This window comes from Pristis pectinata, chromosome 1, assembly GCF_009764475.1.
Source record: "Pristis pectinata isolate sPriPec2 chromosome 1, sPriPec2.1.pri, whole genome shotgun sequence".
In the NCBI taxonomy this organism is placed as follows: Eukaryota; Metazoa; Chordata; class Chondrichthyes; order Rhinopristiformes; family Pristidae; genus Pristis; species Pristis pectinata.
This window is the reverse complement of record NC_067405.1, coordinates 72457108-72473256: the sequence shown is the minus strand read 5'-3', so window position 1 is coordinate 72473256 and position 16149 is coordinate 72457108. Positions and strand designations below refer to the sequence as shown.

The 16149-nt window shown below is 39.8% G+C and overlaps 1 protein-coding gene across 2 annotated transcripts in view; it reads left to right on the top strand.

The window, feature by feature from the left end:
• Positions 1-9818, top strand: part of creb1b (cAMP responsive element binding protein 1b) — a 65003-nt gene extending 55185 nt beyond the window's left edge. For both annotated transcript variants that reach the window (XM_052028908.1, XM_052028898.1), the window contains 3 exons: positions 2086-2268; positions 5029-5185; positions 8282-9818. In XM_052028908.1, the coding sequence (XP_051884868.1) occupies positions 2086-2268; positions 5029-5185; positions 8282-8426 (485 nt within the window). In that variant the 3' untranslated portion in view covers positions 8427-9818. The remainder of the gene's footprint in view (positions 1-2085; positions 2269-5028; positions 5186-8281) is intronic.
• The last annotated feature ends 6331 nt before the right edge of the window (positions 9819-16149 follow it).

Here is a 16149-nt window from a genome sequence, read left to right as displayed (position 1 = left end):
TAGCCCTTACCCTAAATGAATGCACCACCCCACTTCAGTTTGTACATCAGATAATCTTCTGCACAGTAATGGAAAAATATTTTGTATATATTGTCTTTTCATAATGCAGCCATAAAAACAGGAGCATGATGATGTTTTCAGCCACTTGCTCTCCTCCAAAATTAAAAGCAACCACTAATCCTAATGCACCAGCTTATCCACATGATAAATATCTGGTCAGAGGAAGCTAGGTGGTCATTTTATATTTTTATTGTATTAATAATTGTGGATAATCATATGATAATACAGATACAATCAGCTGTAGGTTTTCTTGAGTACTGCTGCATCAATTATGCAGCATAAAGGAGACCATTGGGGCTATCCTTCACATGCCAGCTCTTCGAAAGAACTATCCATTTCCTACCACAGCCCCTCTCCTTCCCAGAGCCATGCAATTTTTTTTCAAGCTTACCTAACTAAAAGTATCACTGTATCTCCATCTCCATACGTTCAGACAGCATATCACTGAGAGAAGAAATTCCTCCTCACTTTTGTCTTCAGTGGGTGATGCTTATTCTGCAACTATGCTCCCTAGTTCTAGATAGCTCTGCTGGGGGAAAACAAAACCCTCCCGGCATCCACCCTGTCAATCCCCTTTAGATTCTTGCCTGTTTCTAAAGATTTGTCTCTCATTCCTTTACACTACAATGAGTATAGGCACATTCTTCATATGTCAAATCCCTTCATACCAGGAATCAACCTGGTGAACCTTACAGTGCAAGTATATCTTTTCCTTAAATATGGATACCCAAACATTGTGTTTTTCTGTTCTCCCATTACCAACTCTGATGATGGAAGCAGGTTCTCCCTGTTAACCTTATTAAAGCCATTAATAATTTTAAAGATTATCAAATTTCTCTTCTCACCTACTCCCTCCCACCTTGGATGATCAACAGCCACAGATCTTAATAATTTTATTTTGAAAGATTTGGACTAATGCTTGATGAATGCCAATGTCAACCTTTTAGTAAAACCCAGTTATTTCTGTTCAGTCACACTATTCTCACATTCTGCCAGGGAAGGATATTCAGATTAAACAATGAACAGTAACATTTATATTAGCTCCTTCTGGGAGAGCAACTGTCACAGTTATCATTTTGAAGCACCAGAAAAGGGGCAAGGTTGAGAAAAAGAAAGTCTTATCTCAGCCTTCTTTTAATCTCTTCATTGCAGAATGCAACCCTTTAAAAATAAATGCAACCTTCCCATCTAGAAAACCAAAGTCCACAACCTTACTGGGCCTATGATTTCAGCTAGAATTCAAAAGCAAGTTGTCAGGAACAGCTGCTTGGTCAATTTATGTACGGATCCCCCCCCCCCCCCCCCCACAACTTTCTGTAACACATGCTTCAAGGAATGCAAGTTGAAAAAGAAATTATTTATTTACTTTTTTCACATAACTTTCATAAGTGCAAATTTTTATTCTGTATCCCAGATTTTTTGGTGGTGATTTGTGAATTACATAAGGCCAAATTTCTGTTACTCAAACAGCCATAATACAAGGGTCACCTGTATTAACAATTCAGGATATTATCACAAAATGATGTTCCTATTCTGGCCTCTTATACATCCCCATTTGTCATTAGTTCATCAATTGAAGCTGTGTTTTACGTTGCCTTAGGTATGGAGTTCCTTCACTAAATTCTCCACTGCTGTGACTCCCTCCTCTCATCTCCTTGAAACCTACCTCTTTGATCAGATCCCTGTCTTATCATAATATAAGCCATATTATGTTAGTTTGATATTTCTCATTTAAAGTGCTTTGGGACATACAAACATTGTATACAAATAGATGTTTTTGTTGCAAAAGGATTGTGGAAATATTCAAGTTTTACGTTTGTAGTAGCAAGTCCTTTTCCAAATTACAAATCTGCTGTTATTTGGAAAGAGTAATAATGAAACATCTCGTAGTGTCTCAGCTCATCACTAAAGAATAACTGCTTTTAACTGTCTCAATTGCAACTGAAGAGAATTTGCTGAATCTTTCTGAATGTGTTCCTCTTGGTTTACAAGTTTCCATTTTCTTTCATTCTTTGCTGTTGCCAGTTGCCATCACACAGGGAGGTGCGATTCAACTGCCCAACAATGGCACAGATGGGGTGCAAGGACTCCAGACGCTAACAATGAGTAACACAGCAACAAGCCAAGGTGGAGCAACCATTGTACAGTATACCCAGAGTCCTGATGGGCAGCAGATCTTTGTGCCGAGCAGCCAGGTGGTTGTACAAGGTGAGTCAGGGACTTTGCAAAAGTAAAACTGATTCCATACCTCAAGGGCAGCTTCCACTATATATTAACATGATGTAAAACAAACAGGTTCACTGAGGCCTATTGTCAGGTCACTCGTGCTGTTTGCCATTGCCAACATGGTTTGTCATCTGAGCTGCTCAGAACCATTTAGCAGGAATGAGTGGTGAGAAATGCTACGTGATGGTTAATGATGCCATTGTACAATAACCATCTGAGAGCAATTATAAAAAGTATCTTGTGTCCCTGTTTTGTAATCCTCTAGCAGAGGCTATCAAGGAAGCTGTTGGAGCAGGGTTGTTTAAAATGTTGATTTTATTGTATGACTGCTGATCCCTTCTGTAATGGATTCTGTTTTATATTTGCTGGCGTAGTCTTGGGCCAATTGGCCTCCTATATTGTAAGGAAATATGATATTTAAATATGAAATAATTTGCTAAATTGTGAGTTTTTGTCAAAAATAAGGTAGGGCCTGGTGTTAAATGATAGACCAGCGATTCATAGAGGAATAGAGCACTGGACCCATTATGCATGTACCAGTTCTTCGAAAGCATTATCCAGTTGATTCCATTTCTTTCCCTTTCTCCATTGCCCTAAGTGTTTCTCCCCCTTAAGGTATGTATACATTTTCCTTTTGAAATTTACCAATGAATCACTTTCCACTCTTTCCAGTTACTGCAGTGCATTCTGGATCAAAACAAATCATTAAAGCTTTCTCGTATCAAATGTTTGGTCAGATGTAAATCAATGACAAATATTACAAGTTGTTTGACAGACTGCTGTTAGCTACTGAGTTTAGAGTGCTCAGTACTCTGAGCACTTCTCCAGGTGCTGATAGTTCTTAAGACTGGGGACAGGGCATTCTCAGGAGCAGAAAATACAAGCTTTCCTCAAGCTATTTATTCACTTCCCTCCCTGCTGCATGCAGGAGTTTAAAACCTACCTGCTGGGTTAAAGAGCTTTTCAGACATTGGCCCAGATCATGCTCCTCTTCAGCCAACAGGTCCAGGGAGAACTGCTGGCTAATAGTATTGTGTAGGTCAGCACATTCCTAACTTCTGGAAGCATCCCATCTCCTGCATAGTCCATAGACCTGGCAGAACCCTGTTGTGCTGGGCTCAAGAGGCCAGATCTTTCTGTATCAAGCCCTTGGCTGGAGAATGGGGTTGCCAACGAAGGTGGAAAAGGGAAAATTTTTTCCCCTTAGTTTTAAAATAATTAGGACATTAAAATGAGTTATTGTTTAAATGTATTTAGGATTTTTAAATTATGTAAATCTACTCAACCTGCTTTTGAATGTGTCAGATGATCAGAGACTTTTAGAAACTATAGAAAGGGCCCTTAATAGCCCGAGTTGCCAAAAGGCCATCAGCACAGACTGGGAGGAAGGCCTCAGGATCCTTCTCCTAGTTAGATCCACAGGCCTGCAAAATGTTTGGCCATAGGTAATAGGTGAAAGATGAAGCTTAATACATCCCATGCTTTCTTTTACATTATTGATTCAGCTGAAGTTTAAAATTTGTAATTCTCTATATTCATAAATAAGATAATTTGAAAACACTTAAAAACATAGTTTAGCAGAAGGACAAGGTTCAGCCATTAGATGTTTTGAAGAAAACAGTGGAGCTGGCTGGTTGCTATAAGAAGAATTGCAATTTGCCGTCAGTGGTTATGCACTTTGACATTTCAATTCATTGCATCCCACTCAGTAGATCTTGAAGTACAAATTGGAAGTAATCATGATCTTGTGCTTGCAGTGTATTGGCCCTCACTCCATGAGGTATTGCAGCATGATATTCTAGGACAAATTGGCATATAGTTAGTAGGCAAAGATATGATCATGGGCCTTCACAAGGAAAAAATGATTCGTAGTAGTAGTTGGATCAGGTTTTAAATTGAGGAGATGGGTGAGTGTGGTATTGGTACTTGTACAGAGGAGAGTGGCATCTCAAAACAACCCTGGAAAGGGTTTTAGTTTTTTATTGAGAAGTCAGTGATAGTGGGGAGAGAATTGAAAACACAGGAGGTGTATCACATGGAAGAAATGAGCTTAGTGGGAGAAATTAAGGGGAACGTTGACTCGAGATAGGTTGATGATAGCAATATTTTGTTGTTGGCTATATAACAACTGTTCAAGCTGAAGTTAGAAGTACAGGGAAATGTATCTAGCCTGTATATGTATCATAAAATTGATTAGTGAGGCTTTAACATGAAAACAATGGTATTTAATAGGATTAATATTTAGGCTCAGAAGCAAGATTACTGTTCTTGCCTTGAGTATTACACACTGCTTATACCACATGAACAAGTCCATTACAGGCTCCATTGTAAACTGAAATTAATTAAGCTGAGGCCCTCGCTATCCAAGGAAAAACTCACCTCCCATCACTTGGCATGTATTTGTAGCTTTGCTGTGTTGATTTTTAAAATCTAAAGATAATTGTGCTTGTAATTAGTAAATGCCATGAAAAGGCTATCCTAATTAATTATGTGCAAGATTACAATTTTCTGGTAAAGTCAATTTGAGGAAACTAAACAAATATACTTAAAACATTTAATTAAGCAAGTGCATTTTATGTTATGAGTTAATCTCTGCAGAACATTTATATCGACAAAGACAGTTCCTTAACTAATTCAAATGACAAGTGATGTGCTTGCTATAGTTCTGTATAGTCTTCGTGCATCAAGACATTGACAAAATTGACATTTAATTTCCTGTCTTTTTTCCATATTTTCTTTCAGGTGCCACTGGAGATGTCCAGACATATCAAATCCGTACCACTCCAAACTCCACTACTGGTCAGGGAATGGTAATGGCGTCGTCCCCAGTACTTCAGAACCAGCCCCAGAACGCTGAGGAAACCACTCGCAAACGAGAAATCCGCCTCATGAAAAACAGGTAGTTTTCTGATCCCAGAAAGCCATTGGTTGAACCTCATGGGAAGATTTTCTGAGTAGTTTCCTTGTGACCCATGAAAGCCTCTTGGGGTAAGTGGGTAAAAGTGCCACCTGGTGCAAGCTCAGGCTCCTATTTCTGAATCACTGATTTTGGATTTCAAGATTAGTTTTACCAGAGGCGATAGTTGCAAAAATTGCTTTTTAAAATTTGGATGTTATAGTATTGAGAGAGATGAATTTTGGGGTTCTTATCACACATTTGATTAGATATTTTTCCAATTTTTAATGCAAGTGAACTTGGGGTACTCTATGATTTGATGCTAAAATGAGTTGTAGTATTTAACTATACATTCCTGCAAAATACTGGGCTTTAGAATTGTGCAAATTTAAGTTACCAAAGGAAGTTACTCAGCCCTTTGCACCAATGTTGATCAAAAGAAGTACTATTTAGGCTAATCCCACTCCCCAGCTCTTGGTCTGTAACCATCAGGTAATCATCCAGGTATATTTTAAGCGTGATGAGGACTTCTGCCTCTGCTGCCTACCAGGCAATGAGTTATAGACAGAGAGTCCTGGACCTGAAATGTTAACTGTCTTTTTCCACAGATACTGTGTGGCCTATTGAACATTTCCAGCATCTTCTGTTTTTATTGCATGAGTTCCACACCCTCGTCACTCTTTGGCTAAAAATTAACTCCCCTCTAATCCTTCTGCTATTGTCTTTAATCTGTTCCCTCTAGTTATTGATTTTACTAGTAAGGGTAAGGTTAGTAGAACTGCTGCCTCACAGGTCCAGCCACCCAGGTTCAATCCTGACCTTTGGTGGTGTATGTGTTGAGCTTGCACATTCTCTCTGTGATCCCCCTTGTGCTCTGGTTTCTTCCCACGTTCAAAAGATGTCCTGGTTGTTAAGTTAATTGGCCAGTGTAAGTTGCCCCGAGTGCAGGTGGGTAGTGTAATTGATAGGTACGTGGCGTGAATAGGTTATGGGATAAATTTGTGGGGTAATGGGAAATGCTCTGTGAGCTGGCATTAATTCGATGGGCTGAATGGCCTATATCATAAGAAAATATTGAAATATGGAAGGGAAATGGATCCTTCCTGTTCAATCTATCTGGGCCACAAGTAATTGTTCATATCTCAATTAACTTTCCTCTTGGCCTTGGTTGTTTTAAAGAAAACAGCCCAGCCTAGACAAATTCTCCTGACTAAAATGCTCCAGCCAGTTAATACTCTTGTAAATCTCCTCTGTACCCTCTTTTCAGCTACCTGATCCATGACCCGTACGTAATCCTTAAGCTGCAGTCTAACTAGTGCTGTCTGCAGTTCCTTTGTCACCCCCTACTTTTACGTTCCATGCCTCAGCCAGTGAAAGGCAAAAAAACGTACAAACCACTGTAATTACCATATTAACCTGTCTTTCTGCCCACATTCTGCAGACATGCATTCCAAAATCCCTTTCTCCTTCTACACTTTATATTATATTCCCTTCCTTTTTTTTGCCCCCTCCAAATATATTATGTTACACTTCTCTCGACTGAATTCCATTTGCTGAGTTTTTTTGTGCCTATCTGACCAGTCCAGTTGATAGCTTCCTGCAGACTACAGTTTTCTTCCTCAAAGCCACAGCACTGTCAATTTTATATCATAGTCATGCAGCATGGAAATGGGCCCTTCAGCCACTGTATCTACAATCATCATGCACCCATTTACACTAACTCTGTAGTAATCATACTTTTATTCTATCCACATTTCCACCAACTGCCCCCAAGATCACTCGCCTATTTACACCGGCCAATTAACCAATCAACTCATAAGTCCCCGAGATATATGAGGAAACCAGAACAACTGGAGAAAGTCGCTGCTATCACAGGGAGAAGGTGCAGACCTCACGCAGACAGTGCCTGAGGTCAGGATTAAACTCGGGTAGCTGGTGCTGTGAGACATCAGCTTTATTAACTGTGCCACCCATCTTCAAATTTAAATGCAATTCCTATAAGTCCAGATCATCGATTATCTGCATTGAAGTGCAGAAGACTTAGTACTGCATACAGTTTTCTAGTCAATGCAACTGTTGTTGACCACAGGACTCTGTCATTGAGTCAATTTTGTATCCAACTTGCTACTTCTCTTGGATTTCTCTTGGAGGGTTTGATGCCAGCAAGAGCATGTTCTAATTATACAGCCTATTCCATGCGGTTAAAAACTTCCCAAGACATTTCAGAGGAAAGTATTTTAACAACATTTCATATTAGCCATGTAAGGTTACAAACAATATGGGTGAAAGTTATAGATTTTGAAGAGGAGAAACAAAGGACTGCAGATGCTGGAATCTAGATGAAAAACACAATGATGCTGGAGGAACTCAGCAGGCCAGGCGGTATCCGAGGAGAAAAGCAGGCGGTCAACGTTTCAGGTCAGGACCCTTCTTCAGGACTGAAAATAGGAGAAGGGTAATCCCCACCCCAATTCTCCACAACCCCCCCACCATGTTTCTTCTCCTCTTCCCTTTCCTAGCTTTTTTTCCTACCTTTCTTTTCCTCTCTCTTCTTACCTTTAACCCATCCCCCAGTGGATCTGCTCTCCCCTCCTTCCCCTCACCTGCCTATCACTATCATCTACCTATTACCACCCTGTGTCTACCCGCCTCCCCTCTTTTGTCCACCTATCACTGCTCTGCTTTTCCCTCCTACATATTGGGCTTCTCCTTTTCCTGTCTTCAGTCCTGAAGAAGGGCCCTAACCTGAAACGTTGACCGCTTGCTTTTTTCCCCATGGATGCTTCCTGGCCTGCTGAGTTCCTCCAGCATCATCATGTTTTGATTTTGAAGAGGAGTTGAGAGGGGAAGATAATGTAGATATTTAAGGAAACTAGAGCTTGAGACCTGAACGGCTGAAGGCCTGGCAGTAACAGTTGATTGGAAGGTGCAAGAAGCCAAAGTTGAAAGAGTATAAAGAACTTCTGGATGGGGTTTCGACTTTTAGGAGCTGTGTCAGCTTGCATCTTTGCTTCATGGTGGGGTAAAGAGAAAATTTGAGAGGAAGTTACTTGTGAGGGCTGATGGCATCTTCTAATACATTCCATTTCCCCATTTCAGGGAAGCAGCAAGGGAGTGTCGTCGCAAGAAAAAGGAGTATGTGAAATGTTTGGAAAATCGGGTTGCTGTGCTGGAAAATCAGAACAAGACGCTTATTGAAGAACTCAAGGCACTCAAGGACCTGTACTGCCATAAATCCGACTAGCACGCCCTTGTCATTCTTGCGAATGAAAAACAGACTTGCCCCAAAAGACTATCAGCATGAGCTGGGCGACTCTGCTACCTTTTCTAATTTCTCTCCTACACGGGGGAGAAAAAAAAAGCAAAACTGCATGGATGCAGTTCCGGCAGCTGCACGGCCATGCACCAGGAATCATGTATCGGAACACAGGATCCAACCTGGTCAAATCTATCTTCTTTGGAACTCGAAACAACCTGGAACCTGGTTTGGGCAATTGTTTTTTTTCCACATGAACAATTTTGTATACAGACTAACTTATTGGTACAAAAAAAAATTCTTGTCTAGTGTGACCAGGAAAAATCACAAGCAAAATTTTAGTTTAGTGTGGTGACTCCCCCACCACCATACCTACCACTTTATATTTTCCTCCTTATTGTTGATCTGAGCACGGTGTTATTGCAATCATACCATCAGGCAAAGTGTTATCTTGCATCTTCAGCCATGGCCTTGTCTTTGTTGCATCTACGGGCCAATATTATTCAAGGCACACACTTTTGAGGCAGAACAGATGGCTATGCTATCCTTTACTCAACTGTGCCACTTGTAGAATATGCCTGATTACAGCCCAGCAACAATATAAAACCACACCAAACAATTTAGTAAGCCCACGTTGAGGCTGAAACCCCTTTTTTAACCAGAGAGTAGTGAATGTCAAGCGCCTTAACTGCTTTGCTTACTGGCCGTTCAATTAGTCTACTTTTTTTTTTAAACTTAGTGTGAATTTTAAGAGTTGTTGGTTTGCATTATGTATCTATATAGATTTTTCTCTCCCTCTCTTTCTCTCTCTTTAAATGGTGTTGTGATCAAGCCAGATTGTTCTGTCAATGAAACCTGAACTGACTGAACCTATGGCCAAAGGAAGGTGAGGCTAGAAGGAATGCTGGTTTTGTATTTATCATTCAACAAAGAAGTATGTGATGGATCAAACCATAAAACCAATTAATACTGTAAAGCAGCACCCATGGTGATGTGGGTGTGAAGAGCTGTTTTTTTTGAGCAGGGTGGGGAAGAATAATTATTGTGAAACTGGTCACCTTGTTGAATGCCTTTGCACTGTATTAATAACACTTTACATTTTTATACTGTATATATATTTCTATAAGAAGTGTGACTCTGCAAGGAAAAAGGAAACTAGAAAAAGACCAAGGACTTGTGATGCAAATCCATGGCCGCACTCTGTATGGAGAGCAATGCTGTTCTGTTAATCTAAGGTTCAGCATCTTGTCCCCACTCCGCAAAATAAATTAGTCCAGTGCAAGTTTTAACAGAGCAAACTACTTCTTCAAAAATTCCTTTTTAAAAGTGATGTACCAATGGCATAATAAACTATGCAATGCAGGGTATTGCATGAAAAGACTTGTGCACCAGTCCATATAAAGGTTCAGTGTTCTGAGCCGGCATGATGTTCAGCCTTAAACAATCCGTCAATGTCTTGTTACTGGTCATGGTGTTGGGGATGTGCTAGTTATGCAATTCTGCAATTCTGCCATGTAAAAAGTAGCAGCTTTGCTCGAGGACCAAATTTATCATGAACTTAACACTGAGCAGTCAGTCTCTGTATAGTCAGGTTATTGTTGTCCATTACATGACTTAGAAATCTATTGACATTGAAGATGTTCAAGCCACTTCAGTGTAGAATATTTCATCTATTCTAAGAGGAAATTGCAAAGGGAAAAATATAACAAAAGATTAAGCATGCATTTATATAATATCTCTCGTGTCCTCAAGGCAATGCCCAAGTGCTTTACAGCCAGTGAAGTACTGTGCTGAAGTATCATTGTTGTAGCATGTGAAATCTTGCAGCCAATTTGCCTTCAGCTGGGTTAAAAGCAGAGATATGATAGTGACCCGATAAATTATGTTAGTACTGTTGATAAAGGGATGCGTTCCTTGGTGAGAAATCCCTTTTCAAATAATGTCATGGTTTTTTTTTGATATCCTGATTAGGATGTCAAAAAGATTATCTGAAAAAAGTTAGCCCTAGCAACAAAGTACTCTCTCAGTATGGCAATGGAGTGTCAGTTTAGTGTGTGTGTGTGTGTGTTATGTAGTGGGACTTGAGCACATGGCCTTAAGATTCAAGGATAAAGACAGAGCCATGGAGCTAAAGAAGTCCCTTGTGACTGGCTTCTCCTGCAAAACATTTGGGTTTGGGCACTAATCTTGAGGGATGTGTATTGACTGGATACTGGGGTTACCACTGGTTTTGTTCACAGGAATGGTACAGGATTGTTTGCACATCTCTAAGAGGGCAACAAGTGTATTGCTTTCACTTTTTGTTTGAAAGTTGACACTCCTCTGTACTACCTTCAATTCTTAGCTCAGCATTTGCACTTGAATCTCCGGAATTCACAGCCTTCTGAAAGTATTAGTTGCTGAAACACAACTGATATTATTTCGGAGCACTTCATTGATGGAGAAAGAAGAGGATAGTGAGCAGGAGACAAAGTAATGTGGAGGAGACATGGTTGAGGGTTAGCTTCTTAACAGGCTTGGAATAGTGCATATTAAACTCGATACCTCCTGCACAAGGAAGTCCTTGATCTCTCCTCAGAAGCCAGTCCATGTGTGAGCAATTACCCTCACCTTTCAGGGGTTTTTGTTACAATTTTCTTCTCCAATACTCACTGGTCTGAAATGTTGAACATATTTTTGAGTTCAATGGTGCAGATTTACCTTTTAGAAATCCATGACTTAATGGTCCCACAGAACCCATTTTCTGCAAAAAAAAAACCAACCTGCCCCCACCTCCTTTTCCTCCCTTTCTCCAATGCAGGTACCGAGAGTCAAGGTTGACAGTTACAGCATCTGTTAGTTAATGTGCTAATCACTCCAACGAAGCCAAGCACAAAATTTGACCTTCACATTGCATCAACCACTTCTTTAAATCAGAATAGAGAGACTTACTGTCTTCACATCCCAAGACACCTAAATGTTAATGAACTACTTTTAAAATACAATCACTTTGTAATTTAGGCAATATAGCAACCAACTACACTCAAATGGGGTACCACAGCAGTGTGATAATAACCTGATTTTTATTTTGAGGTTGGTCATAGATCATATTGGTCAGGAAGATCCTTCTCTTGGGAATAGAACGATGAGATCTCAGACATGTATCTGAGTTCAGATGGGGCCTCGGTTTAATCTCACTGAAAGGTGGTGTCAGCATTGCATTTAAATAGGATGGTTTACTCTATTAAAGATATTAGGTGTTATCAATGGAAATCGGAGACTGAGTCAGATAATATAGCCAGTTAGTAGATATTTGGATAAATGGCCAAAAGCTTAAAATATTACATTTTAAGGAGAACCTTAAAAGATGAGAGAGAAAGAGATTTAGGGAGGGAATTCCAGGATTTTGGATCTTGGTAAAGCTACCAATAGTGGAACCATTAAAATTGGGTATATGTGAGAGGATATCAATGGAGAAGAGCAGTGACCACCTGCAGAATATAGGGCTGGAGAAGTTGAAGGTGGAATGGAGTTTGGCCCTGTAGGAATTTGTAGACAAAGATCAGAATCTTCAAATGGAGTTGTTGCTTAGCTGGTAGTTCCAATCAGTGAGCTCAGAGTTGACTGGTGCAAAGAGATTTCATGTAAAGTGAAATACAGCTGAAGAGCTTAAGAATGTTTGCGGATATGGGAAGGTGGCCATGAGTATATTGGAATATTTAAATCTGGAGATAGTAAAATCTTGGGGAAGTGTTTAAGTGGTAGATAAACTGAGATGAGAGATGAAATGGGTAGTCATTATGGACAGTTACACCTCTGACAATACCACCTATACATAGCAAGTTATGATCTCTAATGCGTTACCCAAAGAGGACAGTGGAAGCAAATTCAGCAGTAACTTTGAAAAGGGAATTGAACAAATTATAGAAAGATTAAAGGGCCCAGGATTGAGACTAATTGGGTGGCACTTTCAAGAGCTGTCATGGGCATCAGAAGCTAAATGCCTTCCCAGTCTGCTATAAGATCCCCTTAAATCCATTTCCAAAAACAAGTTTTTGTAAATGAAAAAAAAAAGCAATGATATTTAAAGAAGGTTGGCCTTTCAAAGATACCTTCCTTGTTTCTGTCTTTGTAATAGCTATTCTGTTCTGATCTGAGTGAGACCATCTTGTGGAATCCCAAGTTGGTTTAACTCGGTGAGAGGCCCCTTTTTAAATCTATTCATAACCTGATTCTCGATTCCAAACAGCATTAATGTTTGTCAAAATAAAAACAAGAAAGGAACTTTGGACACCCTGCAGCTAAAAGGTAAAAGGTTACCTACCAGGTGGTAACTGTAAAGCTTATGCAAGAGAAGAAGTCTGTATGGACTGGAAATTTGAAGTAAAAACAAAGGGCTGGAAATACTCAGCAGCTTCTGGCAACGTTATCTCACTTCACAACAGCAGTGGATGTTTGGAAGTCTCGTACAATAGCTTGCTCGATCAGGGACTTAAGGGACAGACAAAGTCGATAGGAGGGGAAAGAGTTAAATCAGCACAAATGATGAGTTTGGTGAGCAGTTATTTTCTTTTCCATGGAGGAGGATTATCCTATTGTACAGCACAGAAGGTGGCTAATTCACCCATGGCTGTGACACCACTTAAAGCTATTTTGCTAGTCCCACTCCCCAGCTCTTTGCCTGTAGTCCAGTAAATTTCTTTTTGTCGCAGGTACCATTAAACCTCCTTGCACTCCAGATTTTCGTCAATTCAAAAAAAATCTCATCTTCTAGTTTGTGCATCCTTTGGTTACTGACTGGCAAGGAAGCCTTCATGGGCTTTGGAACAATGCATTTTGTTGCCTAGCCTTCGACTTGTTCAGCTATTTTTGTCTAGTTTATCATCGCTGTCCCTTATTAGATGAAATTTTTTTATTAGCCACATGTACATCGAAACACACAGTGAAATGCATCTTTGCGTAAATGTTCTGGGGGCAGCCTGCAAGTGTCGCCACGCTTCCGGCACCAACATAGCATGCCCACAACTTCCTAACCTGTACACCTTTGGAATGTGGGAGCAAACCGGAGCACCCAGAGGAAACCCACGCAGTCACACGGAGAACGTACCAACTCCTTACAGACAGCGGCCGGAATTGAACCCAGGCCTCTGGCGCTGTAATAGCGTTACACTAACCGCTACACTACCATGTCTGCTTACTCCAGAAAGAATGATAGTCCCTTACACTTGAAGTGTTCAGGTTGTCCAGCATTCCTTCAAGTGGAGTGGTGATGTTGAGGAATTTCAACTACGCCATTGTTGATTGATTTCAGTGATGGGGAGGGAGGAGTTTATGAAATATATTTGGGAGGATTCCTTGATCAGTATGTTTTTGACTTTTACAGAAGGGCACTTTGATCCACTGCTGGGTAAGAAATGGACCAAGTAAGAGATTATGCAGAGAGAAATGAGCATTGGATGATGAAGTTTAGATTAATAATGAAGGATAAGGAGCAACCCAAAGTAGAGCTTCTAAATTGAAAGAGGGCTAACCAATGGATTGACAAGGAAACCCACAGGTTAAAGTGGAACCAAATATTGGTGGGAAAACTACAAAGGAACAATGGATAACTTCCATTGAGATATTCTGGGCACATTTACACAAGGGGGAAAGGATCCCTGGATGACATGAGGGAGAGAAGATAAGTATGAAACAGGTCAGGTGAACAACTCTAATGGAATAATAGTAATTTTTAGTGTTCTGAAAATTCACTGACCACAACTTCCATTTATATACCATCTTTAACCAAACAAAAACATCCCAAGACATTTCACAGAAGTGTTAAAGAGTAACACTGCCAGGGCAGAGGGCCAAATGCTTGGTTAAAGGGGTTAAAATCTAGAGCCTTTTAAAGGAAGGTAGAGATGTGAAGAGGAAGGAATTCCATAGCTAAGAGACTTGGCAGCCAATTACAAGGTTGCCAAGGATGATATTAAATTCAGGAGTGCTTGAGAGCCCAGAATTGGAAGACTGAAAATATCTTGGAGGATTATGCATCTGGTGGAAATTACAAAAGGAAGTTCTTAAAAATAATTCAGAATTCTCATAAAATAACATTCTGAAAGTAAATTGCCTCATAAGTAGGAGTCAGTGTGAGTCAACAGTTTGACCCAGGATCAAATAGTGATTGGGACCTTGCAAGTTGAGATAGCTTAATTATGGCCTTACATTTACAGGGTATAGGGGGAAAAAAAGCAGGCCAGTCAAGAGGCTGATGGAATAGGCAAATCTGGAGACAACAAATGCATGGAAATGGGTTTTAGCAGCAGAAGCATTGATCTGGGATATGTTATGGTAAAAACAGACATTTTTAATGTTAGTACTGTTGGAAGGTTTAAAACTCAAATGGAGATCAATTTTGACACACCAGTTGATAACAATCTCGTTCATTTTAAGGTAGTTGCCAGAAAAAGGGAGCTATGAAAAAGAATTGATGACAGGCACTGAAGATGGTAGCTATGTCTTCCTAAACTTAATTGGAGGAAAATTCTTGAGGAATTCCTATCTTAGCAGCCATATCTTCAACTGCCTTGGTCCTGACCTCTGGAGTTCCCTCCCTAAACTTTTCCAACTCCTCTTCCAAGATGTTCCTTCAGACTTTTTGACCAAACTTTTGGAAACTAGCCCTAATGGCTCCTGATTACATTCATGTGAAGGTCCTTGGGATGTTTTGTTACTTTAAATGTGCGGTATAAGTTCAAGTTGTTGGTGAGTGTAATGCAGAGAAGCACTATGTTTAAGAGAATAAAACATGACTTTTAGAAAGGGCATTTGTAGTTCTCACAAAAAATATCATTAATGTGAATGATATTGATACGTAGGTTTGTTTTAAATTTGAGCATTAAATTTCAAAGATAGAGCCTCTCATTCAAAACCAGTTTCCTCTGCTGAGAGATTTTGGTACTGCCATCACCTTAAAGATCAGCAACATTTATTGGAAATTTAGAGTAATTTGTTACAAAAAAAAATTAGTACTAAGTGAATCGTTATGGTAATATGTTACTTAAATTGGACAATGTTAAGTCAAGAATTTTGGCTTCTACTCGTGTATTTCTTCTCTGTCATCATATCTGGGAATTAGTCTTGTTCCAGTGCTCTGCTTCCCCTCATTTTGTGATGGCCTTGTATTGGTATTGTATAGACAACTGTAAAGATACCGTGAATGAAAGTTTTAAAGCAGTGTATGTGGCTTCTACCTTGAAGGTAGCAAAAGTGTAAAACTTTGAAGAAACAAGAATTCACAGAGGACTGAAAAAAAATCCTTGCCAGAGCCAAGCTTCTGCCCTATTTATTGATGCCAAAAAAGTTCAGCAATTCGGTTACTAAAAAGTTATTTTTTGAAAGAATTCATTTCTGTAAAAGGCAAGTCACCTCACAGTATCTCCTGAGGTGAACCTTTTGAGAATTCTTGGGATACCACTTCATTTACTATTTCCACAGAGTACACAATGTTGAATTAGATTTCTGCATCTTCATATTTGAGATGCTGCCACAGTTGCCTCTGAGCATCTTATTGATCCTAAGTGAAATAAATTTCAGGCCGTTGTGGCTCAAACTGTCACCTGTTGAGCACCCTCATTCATGATTTTGGCCTTGAAATAACTTATTTAGAAACAGTTGTATCTGCCTGCAGTCTATTTGAAAGGATATTGCAGGTTGCAGAAGAGGACATGAATCAACACTCATTTTTAAC